The sequence below is a fragment of the Pan troglodytes genome, chromosome 1, assembly GCF_028858775.2.
Source record: "Pan troglodytes isolate AG18354 chromosome 1, NHGRI_mPanTro3-v2.0_pri, whole genome shotgun sequence".
NCBI classification, from domain to species: Eukaryota; Metazoa; Chordata; class Mammalia; order Primates; family Hominidae; genus Pan; species Pan troglodytes.
Genome location: NC_072398.2, coordinates 203700825 through 203724033, shown reverse-complemented (window position 1 = coordinate 203724033; position 23209 = coordinate 203700825). Strand labels below are relative to the sequence as shown.

Genomic DNA, 23209 nt, shown 5'->3' with positions numbered 1-23209 from the left:
GTAAGAAAATCAACAACTTACTAAAAAAAAAGGTCTAAAACAATGAAGTATCTTTAAAAAGATACTTTCATAATTTTGCCATATTCATACATAAGATATTTCTAATTTCTAATTCTTTCATGGTTCAGAGTGTTCTGTTGTGTATGTGGACCCATAATTTACTTAAATTATCCATACCAATAGACATGTAGATTATTTACAATTTTTTGCATGTACAAGGTCATTCCTTATGACATCATTTGGCACATGCGGTTATATCTCTTATCAGACAAATACCTAGGGTGGAATTTGTAGGTCAGAGGATATACACATCTGTGATTTTGATAAATATTACCAAAATTGCCTTCCATGGTGTTTGTACCAACTTTTGCTCCTATCATACTCCTTCTGTCTTATATCAAACATAATGCTCAACAAATACTCTCTCTCAAACCCCAATGTGTTCATCATCATTTTGAGAAATTTCACAGGCGAGGCATGGTGGCTCACCCCTGTAATCTCAGTACTTTGTGAGGCTGTGGCAGGTGGATCACTTGAGCTCAGGAGTTCGAGACCAGCCTGGGCAACATGGCAAGACCCCTGTCTCTATACCATCAAAAATGAAAACTTAAAAAAAGAGAGATTTCACAGATGAGTGCAGAATTATAGGCCAGAGAGATAACAGATTGGCTTTCAAGATACTTTTTTTTTTTAATTTAATTTTTTAGGTTTTTTTTTTGTTTTTTTTTTTTTGAGACGGAGTCTCGCTCTGTCGCCCAGGCTGGAGTGCAGTGGCGCGATCTTGGCTCACTGCAACCTCCGCCTCCCAGGTTCAAGTGATTCTCCTGCCCCAGCCTCCCAAGTAGCTGTGATTACAGGCGTGTGCCTCCATGGCTGGCTAATTTCTGTATTTTTAGTAGAGGTGGGGTTTCACCATGTTGGTCAGGCTGGTCTTGATCTCCTGACCTCGTGATTCACCCACCTCGGCCTCCCAAGTACTGGGATTACAGGTGTGAGCCACTGCGCCCAGCCGATTTTTTAGTTTTTTTTGAGACAGAGTCTCACTCTGTCGCTCAGGCTGGAGTGCAGTGGCGCAATCTTGGCTCACTGCAACCTTTGCCTCCCGGGTTCAAGTGATTCTCCTGCCTCAGCCTCCCAAGTAGCTGGGACTACAGGTGCACGCCACCACACCCAGCTAATTTTTGTATTTTTAGTAGAGATGGGGTTTCACTATGTTGGCCAGGCTGGTCTTGAACTCCTGACCTCAGGTGGTCCACCCTCCTCAGCCTCCCAAAGTGCTGGGATTACAGGTGTGAGCCACTGCGCCCAGCCCAAGATACTTTTTTAAATTAAAAATGTAGGCTGGGTGCAGTGGCTCACGCCTGTAAATCCCAACACTTTGGGAGGCTGAGATGAGAGGATGGCAAGTCCAGAAAGAAGTTCAAGACCAGCCTGGGTAACATAAGGAGGCCCTGTTTCTCCAAAAAAAAAAAAAAAAAAAAAAAATCAGCTAGGTGTGGAGGCACATGCCTATAGTCCCCAGTTACTTGGGAGGCTGAGGCAGTAGGATCGCTTGAGCCCAGGAGGTTGAAGCTGCAGTGAGCCATGATCACACCACTGCACTCCAACTTGGGCAACAGAATGGGACTGCCTCAAAAAAAAAAAAAAGTACAAAACAGTAAATTTGTTAGGCTAACATATGAGTGTGGCAAGAGAGAATAGAGAATACTCAGTTCAAGAGAACAATTAGTCACAAAGTCCAAGTGGAAGAGGGATGAGAAATGAGGTTGGTGAGCTAAGTGTGGATGGGCTATTCATAATGAAGGATATTGTAAGCTACGTGGAAGACGATGGACAATGGAAAGTCATTGAATGGTTTTGACCATAAGAGCAACATGATCAGATTTTTTTTTGGTTTTTTTTTTTTGAGATGGAATTGCTCTGTCACCCAGGCTGGAGTGCAGTGGCACAATCTCGGCTTACTGCAACCTCCGCCTCCCAGGTTCAAGGAATTCTGCCTCAGCCTCCTGAGTAGCCGGGACTGCAGGTGTGCACCACCACTCCTGGCTAATTTTTGTATTTTTAGTAGAGACGACGTTTCACCATATTGGCCAGGCTGGTCTTGAACGCCTGACCTTGTGATCCGCCTGCCTCGACCTCCCAAAGTGGTAGGATTACAGGCATGAGCCACCACGCCCGGCCTTTGTTGTTGTTGTTGTTGTTGTTGTTGTTTTTGAGACAGAGTCTTGCTCTGTCACCCAGGCTGGAGCGCAGTGATGCGATCATGGCTCACGATAGCCTTGACCTCCTGGGCTTTGGGTGATCCTCCTACCTCAGCCTCCTGAGCAGCTGGGACTACAGACACGCACCACCATGCCCAGCTAGTTAGAAACAGGGTTTTACTGTGTTGCCCAGGCTGGTTTTGAACCGCTAGGCTCATGTAGTCCACCCACCTTGGCCTCTCAAAGTGCTGGGATTACAGACATGAGCCACCATACCTGAGCAGAGTTATGCTTTTTAAAAAATTAATGTTGGCTTCAAAATGAAGAATAGATTGCAGGTGTTTAAACTGGAGACAGGCAGAACCAGTTAAGAGGTTATGACAGTGATTCAGGAAGAGGTGATGGGTTACCTGAACTAAAATAACAGTAATTTGGATGGAGAGAAGTCAGTGGATTTGAGAGACATTTAAGAGGTATAATTAGGGCAAGTGCTGTAATCCCAGCACTTTGGGGGGCCAAGGCAGGCGGATTACTTGAGCTCAGGAGTTCAAGACCAGCCTGGCTAACACAGTGAAACCCTGTCTCTACTAAAAATACAAAAATTAGCCAGGGGTGGTGACACACCACTGTGGTCCCAGCTACTTGGGAGCCTGAGGCACAACAATTGCTTGAGCCTGGGGGGACGTGGAGGTTGCAGTGAGCCAAGATTGTGCCACTGCACTCCAGCCTGGGCAACAGAGCGACTCTCCCTCAAAAAATTAAAAATTAAAATAATAAAACAGCCTAGGCAACAGAGTAAGATCCTATCTCAAAAACAAACAAACAATAAAAACAGATGTTGCCAAATTCTTCACCATGGGAGTTGCACCATTTTGTCTTCCCACTGGCAATGCATGAATGTGCCTGTTTCTCCATAACTCATCAGAATTTTTTTTTATCATTCTAACTAGTGAAAAGTGTCTCAGTATAGTTTTAAGTTACATTTCTCTTATGAATGAAGTTTAATATATATTCCATATGCTTGAGGGCCATTTTAATATAATTTTTGCCAATTTTGGTGTAACAAAGGAGGGAGAATAAGAATTGATATATGCACCTGCATGGTTTTTGTAAACAGAAGCACAGGATGGATAAGGAGAAACTAATGAAATTGGTCACTCCAGCGGGTGGGAGGTATAAGGTAGAAGGGTAGAGAAAGGTGAGTAACTCTTCTGTGGACCTTTTTGTAGTTTTTACTTTTATTTATTTTATTTTTATTTTGAGACAGAGCCTGTCTCTGTTGCCCAGGCTGGAGTGCAGTGGCGTGATCTTGGCTCACTGCAACCTCTGCCTCCTGGGTTCAAGCAATTCATGTGCCTCAACCTCCTGAGTAGCTGGGATGACAGGCATCTGCCACCATGCCCGGCTAATTTTTGTATTTTGAGTAGAGACAAGGTTTCACTATGTTTGCTAGGCTGGTCTCAAATTCCTGGCCTCAAGTGACCTGCCTGCCACAGCCTCCCAAGATGTTGGGATTACAGGTGCGAGCCACCATGCCTGTTTACTTTTAGAACCATGTTGAGACTTTACGTTTTCAAAAAGTAAAATTAAATCAGCAAAGTTGGGAAGTGGGATGCCAACTAACTCATGTAATTTACTTTTTGTATTTTATTTTATTTTTATTTTATTTTATTTTATTTTATTTTATTTTATTTTATTTTATTTATTTTATTTTATTTGAGATGGAGTCTCACTCTGTTGCCCAGGCTGGAGTGCAATGGCATGATCTCGTCTCACCACAACCTCCACCTCCTGGGTTCAAGTGATTCTCCTGCCTCAGCCTCCCGAGCAGCTGGGATTACAGGCGTGTGCTACCATGCCCGGTGATTTTTGTATTTTTAGTAGAGATGGGGTTTCTCCATGTTGGTCAGGCTGGTCTCGAACTCCCGGCCTCAGGTGATCCACCCGCCTCAGCCTCCCAAAGTGCTGGGATTATAGGCATAAGCCACTGCGCCCGGCCTAAAAATTTTTTTTTAAATAAAAAATAGGCTAGGCACGGTGGCTCACTCCTGTAATCCCAGCACTTTGGAGGCCGAGGCGGGCGGATCACCTGAGGTTGGGAGTTCGAGACCAGCCTGGCCAACATGGTGAAACCCTGTCTCTACTAAAAATACAAAAATTAGCTGTGCGAGGTGGTGCACGCCTGTAATCCCAGCTGCTCGGGAGGCTGAGGCAGAAGAATCGCTTGAACCCGGCAGGCAGAGGTTGTGGTGAGCTGAGATCGTGCCATTGCACTCCAGCCTGGGCAACAAGAGTGAAATTCTGTCTTAAAAAAAAAAAAATTTTTTTTTTAAGTAGAGACAAGGTTTTGCTGTGTTGCCCAGGCTGGTCTCAAACTCCTGGGCTCAAGTGATCCCACCTTGGCCTCCCAAGTACTCCCACAGTGCTGGGATGAGGCGTGAGCCACCATGCCCAGCCAGTTTTTAAACATGATACTTTGTATATATTTTCAGTGTAAAGATAAAATGAACTTCAAAGAAATCTTGAGCTCTACTGAGTAGATTTGTCATTTGTAGTAGTATTGCTGTAGCAATTCCATAACTACTTTGTGTATGTTACAGAATTGAATAAAGAAGTCAATGTTGTTGGGAGCCAGAGTTCTCACTGTAGAAGGGAAATTCAAATATGGAATAGGGAAAGACGAGGAAGAACTCTAAGGTACTGGATTGGAATTAGCTTGTTTCAATATAAACTCATGATTTTAAAAACATGTATAGCTTGAGGCCAGGAGTTGGAGACCAGCCTGGGTAACATAGTGAGATCCCTATCTCCACAAATAAAAAATAGCTGGGCATGGTTACACATGTCTGTACTTCTAGCTACTCAGGAGTTTGAGGCAGGGGAATCACTTGAGCCCAGGAGGTCAAGGCTGCAGTGAGCTATGATTGCACCATTACACCCCAGCCTGGGCAACCCCAGCCTTGTCTCTAAAAAAATAAAAATAAACTACATATATAGAAATTTGTATTTATCTATTATTTCCAGCTCTGTCCATGCAAAGGTAATTTAGAAGCAGTAATACCATAGTAATTATGGGTTACTAGTTTCTAAATACCATTCTCTATTAAAAGGCAGCAGGGATCCTTGGAGAAATAACCAATTCTAGTCTTGGGACAGGGCAAAAGTTGATATAGTCTTCAAAAATTTCAGTGTCATAGGAAACAAAAAAGGGCTGAGGAACTGTCTCAGATTAAAAGAAACAGAAAATGACTAATTTTCTTTTTCTTTTCTTTTTTTTTTTTTTTTGAGATGGAGTCTCGCTCTGTCAGCCAGGCTGGAGTGCAGTGGCGCGATCTTGGCTCACTGCAACCTCTGCCTCCCAGGTTCACGCCATTCTCCTGCCTCAGCCTACCAAGTAGCTGGGACTACAGGCGCCCGCCACCATACCCGGCTAATTTTTTGTATTTTTAGTAGAGACGAGGTTTCACCATGTTAGCCAGGATGGTCTTGATCTCCTGACCTCGTGATTTGCCTGCCTCAGCCTCCCAAAGTGTTGGGATTACAGGCGTGAGCCACCGTGCCCAGCCAGTGACTAATTTTCTTAATGACATTAAGAAAACATAAACCAAATGCAGTGTGTGATCCTGGATTGGATTCTGAATGAGGAAAATAAAATGGACATTATTGGACAGTTAGTGAAATTTGAATATGGACTATACGTTAGACAACAGTATTGTATCAGTGTTAAATTTTCTGATTTTGATAAATATGCGCTGGTTAAATAAAAGAATGACCAATGTTCTTAAGAATTATACACTGAAGTATTTAAGTGTAAGGGGTCCTGAAGTCTACAACTGATTTCTCAAATGGTTCAGAAAAAAAGTACTAAGTACTTTACACATGTGTGTGTGTGTGTGTGTGCGTGTGCAGAGAGAGAGAAAGAGGAGAGGGAGGGAGAGGGAAAAGATTATTTAATTTATCAATTAGGTAAAATGTATATATAGGCATTCTTATACTATTCTTGCAAACTTTTTATGTTTGAAATTGTTTCAAAATAGAAAGTTTAAATTGTTCATTAGGAAAATACAAAGGGCTGAGCATAGTGGCTCACACCTGTAATCCTATCACTTTGGAGGCTGAGGTGGGAGGATCACTTGAGCCCAGAGTTGTGACCAGCCTGGGCAACATAACAGGACCTCATCTCTACAAAAAAATACAAAAATTAACCAGGTATGGTGGTGTGTGCTTGTACTCCCAGCTACTAGGGAGTCTAACATGGGAGGATTGCTTGAGCCTAGGAGGTTGAGGCTGCAGTGAGCCATGATCATACCACTTACTCCAGCCTGGGCAATGGAAGGAGACACTGTCTTTAAAAAAGAGAGAGAGAGAGGGAAAGAAAAAAGAAAAGAAAATACAGAGAACTGGCTGGGGCACAGTGGCTCATGCCTATAACCCCAACTTTGGCAGTCAGGAGAATCATTTGAGGCCAGGAGTTTGAGACCAGCCTGGGCAACACAGCAAGACCCCATCTCCATAAAACATTTTTTAAAAGTAAAAGAAAATACAAAGAACTGTTGTAGTGGCAGCAACCAAGTAAGAGAGCCAGAAGGGAGGTTGAGATTAAACAATTTAAATTTAAATTAATGAGGATTAATTTAAGCCGTTCTAGTGTATAAGACCCAATCAGTTTTCCACTTTCCTTGGACATTTTTGCTGAGCATTCCACATCCCTCTTTAGTTACATGTGCCAGCTCATCTCATGAGTTTTATTGTCACAACTGGACAAGAACCAAATATCCTGGGATTCCAGCCATGGCCTGCAGTCCTCACTTTTTTGGGGAGTTGCTTGCTTTCATTTTGTATGTATTACCAGGGATCTCCCAAGATCACCTTGGAAGTTGTGATCACACTTTGATTCCTGCTATTTCATTCACTTGTGGGATTTCTTGGCACCATATTAGACACATGGTAGAGAGAAGAAGAAAGGAATCTCACTTTACAAATCAGAGTAAAACTCAGCATTTCTAAGGTCAGATAAGTGGTAGAAATAAGATTTAAAAGATTTATATCAGGCTTATCTGGCTGCAGAGTTCATATCCTTTCCACCTCAACCATATGTCTGTTTTTAAAATGGCTTAATAGATAGTTCCTGGCTTGGTGGATTTATTCTCTTGCCTTATTAGTTTTCTTCATATTATCCTTAAACAATTGCAAACATTATGTATCTATCTCACCTTTACAATCTGGCCTGCTTGCTTTTTCCATTTTGTTTCTTATATTATTTTAGCATACATTCAAATTATGAATTTATGGAAACAAGTCATATGAAACTAGATTGATTTCCTTTGTGAATAGCTTTGGTAGACCAGAGCAGTTCCATGGGCATAGTGTAACCTTATTCTAACAAAGACTTGTCAGAGCTTTTTAAGGTAATACCATTTTAGAGAAGTAAACTAGATACCAAGTTCATTAAACAGTCATGTTTAAAGAAAAAGATGCCAGCCTGGCCAACATGGTGAAACCCCTTCTCTACTAAAAATACGAAAAATTAGCCAAGTATGATGGCAGGCACCTGTAATCCCAGCACTTGGGAGGCTGAGGCAGGAGAATTGCTTGAACCCAGGAGGCGGAGGTTGCAGTGAGCCGAGATTGCACCACTGCACTCTAACCTGGGCGACAGAGTGAGACTCTGTCTCAAAAAAAAAAAAAAAATAAAGAAAAAGATGGAGTGGGGATCTGACTTTGTGAGAGATTTCCTTTCGTGAGGACTGTCCTTTAAATCCAGATCAGCAATTTGTGGCCAGTGGGCCAAATCCGGAATGTCGCCTGTTTGCTTGTTTGTTATTTTATTTAATTGAGTGGTTTTGACTATTCACAAACTATATTCACAAAGTTTTGCAACCATCCCTGCTATCTAATTCCAGGATGTTTTCATCACCCCAAAAAGGAACCTCTTACCCATCTTAGCAGTCACTTCCTTCTCCCATACTGGCCCTACCCCAGAAACCACTAATCTATTTTCTGTTGCAATGGATTTTCCTATTCTGAACATTTCACGTAAATGAAATTATAAAGTGTGTGGCTTTTTAGCATAATGCTTTTAAGATTCATCTATGTTATAGTATGAATCTGTACTTCTCTTTTTTGCGGCCAAATAGCATTCCATCATTTGGATGTACCACATTCTGTCTATCCATTCATCAGTTGGTGGAACATGTGGTTGTTTCTATTTTTTGGCTATTATAAATAATGCTGCTATGAACATTCATGTACAAGTTTTTGTGTGGACATGTTTTCTTCACTTTTCTTGGTATATACCGAAGGGTGGAATTGCTGGGTCATATGGTAACTCAGTGTTTAACTTTTTTGAGGAACTGCCAAACTGTTTTCCAAAGTGGTACCACCATTTTACATTCCCACCAGAAATGTGTGAGGGTTCCAATTTGTCTGCATCCTTGCCAACACTTCTTATTATCAATATTTTTTATTATAGGCCAGGCGCGGTGACTTATGCCTATAATCCCACACTTTGGGAGGCCGAAGCAGGCAGATCACAAGGTCAGGAGATTGAGACCATGCTGGCTAACACAGTGAAACCCCATCTCTACTAAAAATACAAAACTTAGCCAGGTGTGGTGGCACACACCTGTAGTCCCAGCTACTTGGGAGGCTGAGGCAGGAGAATTGCTTGAACCCAGGAGGAGGAGATTGCAGTGAGCCGAGATTGCGCCACTGCACTCCAGCCTGGGTGACAGAGCAAGACTTTGTCTCGAAAAAAAAAAAGAAAAGAAAAAAAATTTTTTTTTTTGATTATAGCCCTCCTGGTGGGTGTGAAGTGGTATCTCATTGTGGTTTTGATTTTCATTTCCCTAATGACTAATGATGTTGAGCATGTTTTCATGTGCTTGTTGTCATATTTGTGTATTTTCTTTGGAGAAATGTCTATTCAGATGCTTCACTCATTTTTTAATTGGGTTGCCCTTTTTTATTGTTGAGTTATAAGATATGTATGATTTGAAATTTTGTTTCTTTTCCTTTGTGTGTTGTCTTTTCATTTTTAAATGGTGACTTTGCATAAAAGTTTTAATTTTAATGAAATTCAATTTATGTTTTATCTTTTTTTTTTTAATTGATATGGGATCTGTCTCTGTAACCCTCACTGGAGTGCAGTGGCACAGTCATGGCTTACTGCAGCCTTACCCTCCCAGGCTCAAGCAATCCTCCCATCTCAGCCTCTTGAGTAGCTGGGACTGCAGGCGCACACCACCATGCCCAATTAAACTTTTTTTCTTTTGTTGCTGGTGCTTTTGGTGTTGTGTCTTAAAAAACATTGCCTAATCCAAGGTCATGAATATATACACCTGTGTTTTCTTCTAAGAGTTTTGTAGTTTTAGATTTTATATGTAGGTCTTTGATCCATTTGAATTAATTTTTATGTATGGTGTGAGGTAAGGATCCAACTTCATTCTTTTACATGTGGACATCCACTTGTCCTGGCACCATGTGCTAAAAAGACTATTCTTTCCTTCTACTTAATTGCTTGACACTCTTTTTTTTTTAAGAGACGGAGTCTGGCTATGTTGCACAGGCTGGTCTCAAACTCTTAGTCTCAAGTGATCTTCCTGTCTTAGTCTCCCAAATAGCTGGGATTATAGGTACAAGCCCCTGTTCCCAGCCTGTCTTGATACTCTTATCAGAAATCAATTGACTGTAAATTTAAGGATGTATTTATGAACTCTCAACTCTAGTCCATTGATCTAAATATCTATTCTTATGCCAGTACCACACTGTTTTGATTGCTGTAGCATTGTAGTAAGTTATAAAATTGGGAAGTATGAGTCTTTCAACTTTGTTCATTTTTCAAGATTGTTTTGTCTATTCTGGGTCTCTGGTATTTCCATATGAGCTTTATTTTATTTTAATTTGAAAAAAATTTTTTGAGACAGAGTCTCACTCTGTTGCCCATGCTGGAGTGCAGTGGCATGATCTTGGCTCACCGCAACCTCCACTTCCTGGTTTCAAGCAATTCTCCTGCCTCAGCCTCCTGTGTAGCTGGGATTACAGGCATGCATGATGACACCCAGCTAATTTTTTGTGTGTTTTAGTAGAGATGGGGTTTCACCATGTTGGCCAGGCTGGTCTCAAACCCCTGACCTCAAATGATCAGCCCAACTCAGCCTCCCAAAGTGCTGGGATTACAGGCGTGAGCCACCACACCTGGCCCATATGAGCTTTAAATTCAAATTTATTGCCACCTGTTTTTATAAGTAAAGTTTTATGGGAACACAGCATACTCACTTATGTATTGCTTATGTTTGCTCTAGTGATTCAATGGTAGAATTGAGTAGTAGTGATATAGACCATATGGCCTGCAAGACCTAAAATATTTACTATCTGAGCCTTTACAGAAAAGATTGCTGACCTCTGCTTTAGATGATGGAGTAAACTCATGCTTTGAAGTACCAGAGGGCAGAACTTGGAACTATTCATTAATTCAGTCATATTTTCAAGCAAATATTGAATGCCTACTATATGACAGAAATGTTCTAGACACTGGGAAAATAATATAGCAGTGAATAAGACCAACACAATTCCTGGCCCCATGAAGCTTCTTGCCATGACCTGTAAAACACCCTTAGGATCTGGCCTCTGCTCACCTCCCTGAGCCCATCTTGCTCATCTTACTCTGTCCCCTTCATCACAATGCTCTAACCACATTGGCTTTCATTCTGTTTCTTTGGCATTATCAGGCCTATTATTTTTATACTCATTATTCCATATGCCTGAAATGCTTTTCCTTCACATCTTTGTGTAACTTGCTACTTCTCAGCATTCAGATTTCACCTCAAATATTAATTCCTCAGAGCGGCTTTCCCTGACCACTATATCTAAAGTATATCCAGGCCAGGTATGGTGGCTCATGCCTGTAATCCCAGCACTTTGGGAGGCCAAGGCCAACATGGCAAAACCCCGTCTCAACTAAAAATACAAAAATTAGCCAGGTGCAGTGATGCGTGCCTCTAACCCCAGCTACTTGAGAGACTGAGGCAGAGAATTACTCGAACCTGGGAGGTGGACGTTGCAGTGAGCTGAGATTGCGCCACTGCACTCCAGCCTGGGTGACACAGTAATACACTGTCTCAAAAAATAAAAATAAATAACATATATTCATCACACTTAGTACCATCTGAATTCATCTTACTGATTTATATGTGTGTTTATTTTCTCTCTTACCCTACTAGAGTTCTCTTAATTGCCACAACAACCTTTGCATGTGTAAGAATGCCTAGTATATAATAGGTGCTTGAATAATTGTTAGAAGATTGAATTAAGGCCGGACACAGTGGCTCACACATGTAATCCCAGCACTTTGAGAGGCTGAGACAGGCAGATCACTTGAGCCCAGGAGTTCGAAACCAGCCAGCCTGGTCAACATGGCAAAACCCCATCTCTACAAAAAATACAAAAATTAACCAGGTGTGGTGGCACGCATCTCTAGTCCCAGCTACTCAGGAGGCTGGGGTGGGAGGATCGCTGGAGCCCGACCAGAAATATAATCGCTCCTTTTCATGACTTTTAGGAGGATTTTTCTTTCTCCAATATAGTTCACATTGGGCTGTGCTTACATTTTTTGTTTCTTGGGATTTTTTTGTTTTTGTTTTTGTGAGACAGAGCCTTGCTCTGTTGCCCAGGCTGGAGTGCAGTGACGTGATCATGGCTCACTGTAGCCTCCACCTCCCGGATTCAAGTGATCCTCACACCTTAGCCTCCCCAGTAGCTGGGACTACAGGTGCACGCCACCACACCTGGCTAATTTTTTAAATTTTTGTAGAGCTAGCATCTCACTATGTTGTCCAGACTAGTCTCCAACTCCTGGGCTCAAGCAATCCTCCTGCCTAGCCTCCCAAAGTGCTGAGATTACTGGTGTGAGCCACCATGCCCAGCCTGTGCTGTAAGTCTTGAACTCTCTTGGTGCAATGGAAAAGACATATTTGGATTTTATTTCTGATTCTGCCACTCAGCTATCAAAGTAACCACTCAAATTGCTTTACAAATACTGTTCATTTCCCACAACAACCCTATGAGGCTATCTACAATTATTATCTTTTTTACTGATGTAGAGCCTGAGACACAGAGAGGTTAAAGAACTTGCTCAAGGAAATACAGCTTGTACACATAAAATGATATTTGTTGTATTTTATGGACAACTTAATGGATTTTCAAGGGTAATTATGTGAAGTACTTAGGACAGGGCCTGACACATAGTAAGCTAAGTTTACCTATTCTTATAATTATTACTACTCCATATAAGTAATTTTTAGGCACACTAAAATTTGAGAAAACATTGAGCTGGATTAAAGAAGGAACAAAAGAAAAGATTTTATGGAAATGTCTGGATATTCAAATCATTCTGACTTTAAGACAACATATCATTAAGTCAATGGAGAGTGAGTGAGGAATTTTTTAAAGTTTTATTTGCTGTCAGAACTTACTCCATTCTGTTAAAATATTGCACCTACATAACCTTAATACATGGTAATAAGTATGTGTATTGTGAAGCTTAAATAAATTGACAAAAGTGAAAGCTTAGCATCTACCCTGGCATTTAGTAAGTGTTCTGTTAATTTTGCTGGATTTTAATCTAAATCTTGCTTGTTCAGACTCATTCATGCTGTTTTTTAAGAAGTTAGAGAGAAGCACTTGGCTGTCTGCTTCCTGTCTTTCCTAGTTGGCATTTTTTGTGGAGGCTTCATTAAATATCTGTAACTTTCATGCTCTTTGACATTGACCCTTTAGGTTGAGCCTCATTACACAAGGGTTTAGGCCTGAAGTCAGCAGGTACGTTAAATGTGTATATGATGAATCTCACTGGGTTGTAGTTAAGAGAGGGTCCTTATGTGTAGCTACACAAACTGGATCACAGGCTTTGCCTGAAAGTCAGAAAATGTTCTCAAAGATCCTTTAAGCCTCTTCCTAAAGCCTGACATTCCTGTTTTTTTCTGGGTTTGTTTGGTATCTCTCTCCTTTTTCTTTTTCTTATTTTTATTTTATTTTATTTTATTTTTGAGACAGAGTCTCTCTCTTTTTTTTCAAATCCCCAAGATAAAGACTCTGACCTAATTTACCTTACTGCACCAGGCTCTACCTATTTGAATTAAGCTCTGGAAGATCCAAGGAGTTTTTTATACTCCTGTACCCCCAGCATCTGAACAGTACCTGGCATGCAGTAGGTGCTTGATGAATAATTTGCCGTGTGAGGCTCGGCGCGGTGGCTCACGCCTGTAATCCTAGCACTTTGGGAGGCCGAGGCGGGCGGATCGTGAGGTCAGGAGATCGAGACCATCCTGGCTAACACGGTGAAACCCCTGTCTCTACTAAAAATACAAAAAATTAGCCTGGCGTGTTGGCGGGCGCCTGTAGTCTCAGCCACTCAGGAGGCTGAGGCAGGAGAATGGCATGAACCCAGGAGGCGGAGGTTGCAGTGAGCTGAGATCGTGCCACTGCACTCCAGCCTGACTCTGTCTCAAAAAAAAAAAAAAAAAATGCTGGGTGAATAGAAGATTAGCCTTCTGGTTAATTGGCTGTCCTTGGATTGAATGTTTCCTGGCAAATTTTCTGTAACTGAGAGGGTATCCCTTGAAGGTACTGTTTCAGACATATCTCTTTTTCTGTTTTTGTTTTGTTTTGTTTGAGACACGGTCTGGCTCTGTCGCCCAGGCTGGAGTGCAGTGGTGCGATCTCAGCTCACTCCAACCTCCACCTCCCATGCTCAAGTCATCCTCCCAACCTCAGCCTCCCGAGTAGCTTGGACTACAGGCACATGCCACCACACCCAACTAATTTTTGTATTTTTTGTAGAGATGGGGTTTCGCCATGTTGCCCAGGTTGATTACAACTCCTGAGCTCAAGCAATCTGCCCAAAGCAGATTGGGCAGCTTCCCAAAGCACTAGGATTACAGGTGTGAGCCTCTGTGCCTGGCTGACATACTCCTTCTAATGGTAAAAGCAGAAATGTGTTTGGATCTCACTTTTACTGCTTTCTACTCTCTGAACTTCAGTTTACTTTTCTGCAAAACGGGATCAATGAAACTTGTCCTTTATGGCTCAGAAGTGCCCAGTATCAAGTGAGATCATGAATATGAAAGTACTTTATATATTGTAAGACGCTAGTCAGTTTAAGTCCACTTTGGCCACTCACATGCACTTGGAAAATGTTGAAAATGGAAAGACTGGTTTACCTGTTCAGTTCCACTTCTTGGTGTTGAGTTCCCCAGGAGAACCCCTAACCAACTCTCTTCCTGTCTCTTCATTTGCTCCCCCCAGGGTCACTCAGGATGTGTCAACTGTCTGGAGTGGAATGAGAAAGGAGAGTAAGTATAAGCTAGAGCACCTGAAGGGTGCTGGGGAAGGAAGTAAGGAGGGTGGAACAGCAAGGCTCCTCCTGAGAGGATCCAAGGAAAAGATTGGACCCAAATGAAAAGAGACTGCTGCTGTCTGCCGTTCTTCAGCTTAGCCCATAATTTTCAACACAATTAAACAATCTCAGATAGATGGAAAGTTGGATGACCATCCAAACCCTGTTTTGTTTTGTTTTGTTTTAGAGACAGAGTCTCATTCTGTCACCCAGGCTGGAGTGCAATGGCGTGATCTTGGCTCACTGCAACCTCCGCCTTTCAGGTTCAAGCAATTCTCCTTAATCAGCCTCCCAAGTAACTGGGACTACAGGCACGCGCCACCATGCCTGGCTAATTTTTTGTATTTTTAGTAGAGACGAGGTTTTGCCATGTTGCCCAGGCTGGTCTCAAACTCCTGAGCTCAGGCAATCCACCTGCCTCAGCCTCCCAAAGTGCTAGGATTACAGGCATGAACTACCGCGCCCGGCCCAAAACCCTGTTTTTTTAATAAGCCAATGTGTTTAAGAATAATAGAAATTTCTTGGCCGGGCATAGTGGCTCACGCCTGTAATCCTAGCACTTTGGGAGGCCGAGGCGGGTGGATCACGAGGTCAGGAGATTGAGACCATCCTGGCTAACACAGTGAAACCCCGTCTCTACAAAAAAACAAAAAATTAGCCGGGTGTGGTGGCAGGCGCCTGTAGTCCCAGCTACTCAGGAGGCTGAGGCAGGAGAATGGCGTGAACCTGGGAGGCGGAGCTTGCAGTGAGCCGAGATCGCGCCACTGCACTTCCAGCCTGGGGGACAGAGCGAGACTCCATTTCAAAAAAAAAAAAGAATAATGAAAATTTCTCAGGACAAAATAGAAGAGAATCAGCTGTTTACAAGGCAACCTTAAATTCTGTGACATTTACTGTTCTTCAAATTCTGTAACCTAACTCCTTGTAAACTGAGAACATGGGATGGGGAAAGGGAGCCTAGGAATTTGAGGAGAGATCACAATCCCTCACTCTGCTTTCAGCTTGCTGGCCTCTGGTTCCGATGACCAGCACACGATTGTGTGGGACCCGCTGCACCACAAGAAGCTGCTCTCCATGCACACGGGACACACCGCAAATATCTTCTCTGTCAAGGTGAGCAGGACAAGCCACAGAGCAAGCACAAGCCACAGAGCAAGCACAAGAGTGACTGGGCTGTGGCCACGCCATGTTGGTATGTGTGTGTCCCATATACCGTCTAGGGTCACAGACAACCTTATGATCTAAGTATCTGTTGGTGATTCCTGAAACCTCATTTCTCTTCCATGTTCTTCTTCCTCTTTTAGAGCTAAGCAGCCAATTCTAGATGAATTTATCTTTATGTGAATGGTAGTGGTGGGGGTATGGTTCTGAACATGAACTTAGAGAGCAGGCATACCTGGGTTTGACTCCCTTATCTGCTTCTTGGGCATTGTGTGACCTGGGCAAATCACCTGACCTGTCTGAGCCTGTTTGCTCATCTGTAAAAAAGGAAGCAGTGAAGGAAAATCTCCCAGATTTGTAAACAAATTAATTTTTTTAAAAGGAAATAACAGTCTACAAGGTTGATGTGACAGTTCAATGAGATAATTGATAAAAATAAAGTCTGTGCCCAGTGCTTTTTATCTGTTCTACCCCTTCATAGGAAATGAATATTTTGATTTGTTGGAGGAGGAGAGTTGAGCGGAGGAGAGGTGAGAAGGGGACTTACAAGTGTCTTCAGACCTTTGAAGCTCTGTTGAAGCCCTGGAAATGACATGAGACATGTTTTTTTGTTGTGGAAAACAGACCTAGGACTAGTGGCTATAAGTCCACAGAATTAAATGTGGGCCTGAGGAAAGAAAGAACTGTCTAATGCTTAGAGCTCTTTGAAAAATGTAGAATGGGCCCCTGGAGGAGATGAGTAAATGTCCTATCCCTGCACTTGTCCACTCGCCAGGTGCTTTATCTCCAAGATTTAAAGTTGGAAGAAATGGCCTGCAAGGAAGGGCCTTTCCAGCTCTGAGATTCTATAATGGATAGATGTGAGAATGAAGTTGTCCTTCGGAAACCCTCACTATTCTAAGAAATATTTTCGTAATTAATATCAAGAGGAATTACAAGATACCTGAACAATATGATAGCTCCAAACCTACTTGTTTTCCTAAACCCTTTTTTCTTCTCAAGCTATGATTCTCGCCTTTAGAGACAGAACAATGATGATTTACCTCTTACATGACTAACGGAAACTGCTTTCTTCCCCTGCAAAGAGTTTAGGTCCAATTTTAGTCTGCACAGTCAGGCCTGGGGAAGGGGACCTAAGCCATTAGTTTAGCATCAGAGCACAAGACATTGATTTCTAACACCAGAATTTCATAATGGTCTTGATACTCCCTAACGGTAAGACCTTGGGAACGGCACTTACATGCAGACTGTCAGCCTCCTCTTCTATTTAAAAAAAAAAAACAACCTGAAAAGGATTCTTCTTTCTTTAGGTAGTGGAAACACTGCAGATGTATATGTATTTAACTCATGCGCTCCCCCTGGTGGTGACTATGGTGTGTGATGCGTGTGGCAGCAGCCACAAGATCATGACAAGGGCTCCCCAGTTTATTTCTGCTGTGCATTGAGTGTATGCCGTCTCTAGACAGGATTAAAGACTACTGGTTGTCCCTAAAATAATTAAATCATGTCTATTTCATCTAGACCTTGGTCTTTTTTTTTTTTTTTGAGGGTGAGTCTTACTCTGAATGTCGCCCAGGCTGGAGTGCAGTTGGCACAATCTTGGCTCACTGCAACCTCCGCCTCTGGGTTCAAGCGATTCTTGTGCCTCAGCCTCCTAAGTAGCTGGGATTACAGGTGTGCACCACCACACCTGGCAGATTTTTGTATTTTTAGTAGAGATAGGGTTTCACCATGTTGGCCAGGCCAGTTTTGAACTCCTGACCTCAGGTTATCCACCCACCTAAGCCTCCCAAAGTGTTGGGATTACAGGCATGAGCCACAGTGCCTGGCTAGACCTTGTTCTAATGGCCCTTAGAGAAGCCTATGTGGAAAGAGTGAATTGTTGTTCTTTGTGAACATTTAAAGTCAAGTGTGGGACATCAGCTGTTTCAGTGTAGGACATTGCCCCTCCCCCAACACTACCACTCAGCCTTGTTGTGGGTAGGGAGGAACTTTTCAATTTTAAAAAAAAGATATTTCAATTTTTTGAACTCACACGAGAATTCAACACCACTCCCAAATATTTTTTATCCTCAAAGTTATGTGATAGAACTACATACTTTCTTTCTTGTTTCTTTTCTTTTTTTTTTTTTTTTTTGAGACAGAGTCTCGCTCTTGTTGCCCAGGCTGGAGTACAGTGGCAAGATCTCGGCTCACCGCAACCTCCGCCTCCCGGGTTCAAGCGATTCTCCTGCCTCAGCCTCCCGAGTAGCTGGGACTACAGGCATACGCCACCACACCCGGCTAATTTTTTGTATTTTTAGTAGAGACAGGGTTTCTCCATGTTGGTAAGGCTGGTCTTGAATTCCCGACCTCAGGTGATCCACCTGCCTCCGCCTCCCAAAGTGCTGGGATTACAGGTGCGAGCCACAGCGCCCAGCCCAGAACTGCATACTTTCTTTTTTCATTATTTGAAGCTATGGTTGCAGCTGTTTTTTTCTTATCAGATGTCATCTGGAGTATTTTGTTCTTGCCTTTATCAGGATGGTGGTTTTTTTTTTTTTTTTTTTTTTGAGATGGAGTCTTGTTTGCTCTGTCACCCATGCTGGAGTGCAGTGATGCCATCTCGGCTCACTGCAACCTCCACCTCCCGGCTTCAAGTGATTCTCCTGCTTCAACCTTCCGAGCAGCTGGGATTACAGGTGCATACCACCACATCCGGCTAATTTTTTTTGTAGTAAAGACGGGGTTTCACCATGTTGGCCAGGGTGGTCTCAAACTCCTGACCTCAGGTAATCTGCCTACCTCGGCCTCCCAAAGTGTTGGGATTACAGGTGTGAGCCACGGCACCTGGCCGGTTTTTTTTTTTTTTTTTTTTAATAAATACTGCGTAGAGATGTATCCTCTTGATGCTCAGCCCTTCCCTATTGTCCAACATTTGAGCTGTTTCCAATATTTGCTATTATAAGAGGCATCCAAGCATTTCTGACCAGGTCCCTTTTTTCTTTTTGGATTATTTCCTTTTTTTTTTTTTTTTTTTTTTTTTTGAGATGGAGTCTCGCTCTGTTGCCCAGGCTGGAGTGCAGTGGCGCGATCTCAGCTCACTGCAAGCTCCGCCTCCTGGGTTCACACCATCCTCCTGCCTCAGCCTCCCGAGTAGCTGGGACTACAGGCACACGCCCGGCTAATTTTTTTATATTTTTAGTAGAGACGGGGTTTCACCATGTTAGCCAGGATGGTCTGGATCTCCTGACCTTGTGATCTGCCCGCCTCAGCCTCCCAAAGTGCTGGGATTATAGGCATGAGCCACCACGCCTGGTCTGGATTATTTCTTGGAAGTGGAAGTTTTGAGTCAAAAAATAGAAATTGTTTTTAATCTTTGTTACTATTACCAGATTGTTTTTCAGAAGCAGTCAAACTAATTTAAAACACTCACTCCCAACAGGGCATTCTGGCTCATGCCTACAATCCCAGCACTTTGGGAGGCCAAGGCAGGTGGATCACCTGAGGTCAGGAGTTCGAGACCAGCCTGGCCAACATGGTGAAACCCTGTCTCTACTAAAAATACAAAAATTAGCTGGGCATGGTGGTGCACACCTGTAATCCCAGCTACTCAGGAGGCTGACACAGGAGAATCACTTGAACCCGGGAGGTGGAAGTTGCAGTGAGCCGAGATTGCACCACTGCACTCCAGCCTGGGTGACAGAGCGAGACGCTGTCTCAAAAAAAAAAAAAACAAAAAAAACCACACACACCCATTCCCTTAAACACTCAAAGTCTTTTTCACTTCAGGACTAATTTATTACTTAATCTCTAGGTTACTAAGTAGTCATAATGAGGCAAGTAGGGCATGTGGGAGTCAGACAGACTTGGGCTTGAACACAATCTTGCTGTATATTACTGCTGAACCTCAAGGGTTTGTTTTGTTTTTTGTTGTTGTTTTTGAGACAGTCTCGCTCTGTTGCCCAGGCTGGAGTGCAGTGGCACAATCTCGGCTCACTGCAGCCTCTGGCTTCCTGCAGCCTCTGCCTCCTGGGTTTAAGGGATTTTCCTGCCTCAGCCTGCTGAGCAGCTGGGATTACAGGCATGAGCCACCGCGCCCAGCCTGCATGGGCTCATTCTCTTATCTGACATGGAGAGAGAAAAGGGTGCAGACATCCAGGCTAGCCTCCTTCCGTGGCCATTTCTACTCTTACCACCCACCCCTTCCTCCATTTCTCCTATATAGTTCCTGCCTCACGCTGGGGACCGCATCTTGATCACGGGGGCAGCCGACTCTAAGGTGCATGTGCACGACCTGACAGTAAAGGAGACCATCCACATGTTTGGAGACCACACAAACCGGGTGAAGCGCATCGCCACAGCGCCCATGTGGCCCAACACATTCTGGAGTGCTGCTGAGGATGGGCTTATCCGGTAAGAGTCTGGGGCATCTAGTGGAGCCTGTCGCTCCCCCATCCCATCATCCTATAGTGTTTCCTTCTACAGACCTAGCTCTTTCCCTCCAGCAGAGGTCCAACCTCCTTTGTCTGCCCAGGGCAGTTGTCTGTGTACAGACTCCACTGGGAACATTTGCTTACTCCGCCCTCACCTTCCTCCCTCTTTGTCCTCCTTTGTACTACCTCTAGGCCCACAAGCTTTTTCTCACCACCTCAGGTGTCCAGGGTCTCTACTGCCTCTGGGCATTCACGTTACTCTTTCCTCTACTTGAGATTCTCTGTCCCCAGCTCTTCCCATGTCGGACTCTTTCTTATCCTAAGGAGATCAGCTTCAGTTACCTCTTCAGAAGCACCTTCTCTGACCATCCTGTCTAAAGTAGACAGACGTTATGCTTGTTTTAACAATTACATCCTCTGTAACTCTAATTGCCACCTGTAGTTATTTTTATTTATTTATTTATTTTTATTTATTTATTTTTTTTTTTATTGATCATTATTGGGTGTTTCTCGCAGAGGGGGATTTGGCAGGGTCATATGACAATAGTGGAGGGAAGGTCAGCAGATTAACAAGTGAACAAAGGTCTCTGGTTTTCCTAGGCAGAGGACCCTGCGGCCCTCTGCAGTGTTTGTGTCCCTGGGTACTTGAGATTAGGGAGTGGTGATGACTCTTAACGAGCATGCTGCCTTCAAGCATCTGTTTAACAAAGCACATCTTGCACCGCCCTTAATCCATTTAACCCTGAGTGGACACAGCACGTGTTTCAGAGAGCACAGGGTTGGGGGTAAGGTCACAGATCAACAGGATCCCAAGGCAGAAGAATTTTTCTTAGTACAGAACAAAATGAAAAGTCTCCCATGTCTACTTTCTACACAGACAGGGCAACCATCCGATTTCTCAATCTTTTCCCCACCTTTCCCCCCTTTCTATTCCACAAAACCGCCATCGTCATCATGGCCCGTTCTCAATGAGCTGTTGGGTACACCTCCCAGACGGGGTGGTGGCCAGGCAGAGGGGCTCCTCACTTCCCAGTAGGGGTGGCCGGGCAGAGGCGCCCCTCACCTCCCGGACGGGGCGGCTGGCCGGGCGGGGGCTGACCCCCCCACCTCCCTCCCGGACGGGGCGGCTGGCCGGACGGGGGGCTGACCCCCCCACCTCCCTCCTGGACAGGGTGGCTGGCCGGTCAGAGGGGCTCCTCACTTCCCAGTAGGGGCGGCCGGGCAGAGGCGCCCCTCACCTCCCGGACGGGGCGGCTGGCCGGGCGGGGGGCTGACCCCCCCCACCTCCCTCCCAGACGGGGTGGCTGCCGGGCGGAGACGCTCCTCACTTCCCAGATGGGGTGGTTGCCGGGCGGAGAGGCTCCTCACTTCTCAGACGGGGCGGCTGCCAGGCAGAGGGGCTCCTCAGTTCTCAGATGGGGTGGTTGCCAGGCAGAGGGTCTCCTCACTTCTCAGACGGGGCAGCTGGGCAGAGATGCTCTTCACCTCCCAGACGGGGTCATGGCCGGGCAGAGGCACTCATCACATCCCAGACGGGGCGGCGGGGCAGAGGCGCTCCCCACATCTCAGACGATGGGCGGCCGGGCAGAGACGCTCCTCACTTCCTAGATGTGATGGCGGCCGGGAAGAGGCGCTCCTCACTTCCTAGATGGGATGGCGGCCGGGCAGAGACGCTCCTCACTTTCCAGACTGGGCAGCCAGGCAGAGGGGCTCCTCACATCCCAGACGATGGGCGGCCAGGCAGAGACGCTCCTCACTTCCCAGATGGGGTGGCGGCCGGGCAGAGGCTGCAATCTCGGCACTTTGGGAGGCCAAGGCAGGCGGCTGGGAGGTGGAGGTTGTAGCGAGCCGAGATCACGCCACTGCACTCCAGCCTGGGCACCATTGAGCACTGAGTGAACGAGACTCCGTCTGCAATCCCAGCACCTCGGGAGGCCGAGGCTGGCATATCACTCGCGGTTAGGAGCTGGAGACCAGCCCGGCCAATACAGCGAAACCCCATCTCCACCAAAAAAATACGAAAACCAGTCAGGCGTGGCGGCACGCGCCTGCAATCGCAGGCACTCGGCAGGCTGAGGCAGGAGAATCAGGCAGGGAGGTTGCAGTGAGCCGAGATGGCAGCAGTACAGTCCAGCTTCGGCTCGGCATCAGAGGGAGACCGTGGAAAGAGAGGGAGAGGGAGACTGTGGGGAGAGGGAGAGGGAGACCGTGGGAAGAGAGGGAGAGGGAGACCGTGGGGAGGGGGAGAGGGAGAGGGAGAGGGAGCTAATTAATTTATTTTTTGAGACAGGGTCTCACTCCATTCTACTGCCGAGGTTGGAGTGCAGTGGCGTGATCATGGCTCACTGCAGCCTTGACTTCCTGGGCTCAGGCGATTCTCCCACCTCAGCCTCCTGAATACCTGGGACTACAGACATGCTCCACCATGCTTGGCTAATTTTTCTATTTTTTTTGTAGAGATGGGGTTTCTCTGTGTTGCCCAGGCAGGTCTCAAACTCCTGGGCTCAAGTGATCCTCCCACCTCGGCCTCCCACAGTGCTAGGATTGCTGGTGTGAGCTACCACACCTGGCCTTATTTTATTTTTACTTATTGGTTTACTTTTTTGTCTGTATCCTCACTAAATAGTAAAAGTAAACTCTCTAAGAGCAACTCCATGTCTGTCTTGTTCTTGGTTGTATCCCTAGAGCCCAGCACAGCGCCTGGCACATAGAGCCGCTTGATACATTTCTCTTGAACAGTTGGTCAGTGGCTATATACCTGGGAGGGGGCAAGCCACCCGGAAATGGTAAAATGGACTTTTCCAGTGCCCTGCATTGTTACACATTTGCCTCTACTTCCCTTCATTCTAAAATGGTGTCGTTGCCCTTCTTTAACTCCTTTCTTCAGCTGTGACCTTAGAACTTCTTTCTTATCTCCCCAGCCTGCTTTAATCTGTCTCCCTTGAGTTCCTGTAGGACTTTGTGCCCTCTTTCCTTTTACAGATGAGGAATATCTAAGTCATATATAAATTATAACATAGTCAAGAGCAAGGCAGTGA

At 44.6% G+C, this 23209-nt stretch overlaps 1 protein-coding gene across 4 annotated transcripts in view; it reads left to right on the top strand.

The window, feature by feature from the left end:
* WDTC1 (WD and tetratricopeptide repeats 1) overlaps positions 1-23209 on the top strand; it is a 73501-nt gene that overhangs the window by 32904 nt on the left and 17388 nt on the right. For 2 of the 4 annotated variants that reach the window (XM_063783961.1, XM_063783959.1), the window contains exons 4-7: positions 4802-4898; positions 14505-14551; positions 15597-15708; positions 19964-20151. In XM_063783961.1, coding sequence (XP_063640031.1) covers positions 15670-15708; positions 19964-20151 — 227 coding nt within the window. In that variant the 5' untranslated portion in view covers positions 4802-4898; positions 14505-14551; positions 15597-15669. The remainder of the gene's footprint in view (positions 1-4801; positions 4899-14504; positions 14552-15596; positions 15709-19963; positions 20152-23209) is intronic. The other 2 variants (XM_024357242.3, XM_016957114.3) reach the window with 1 other exon arrangement.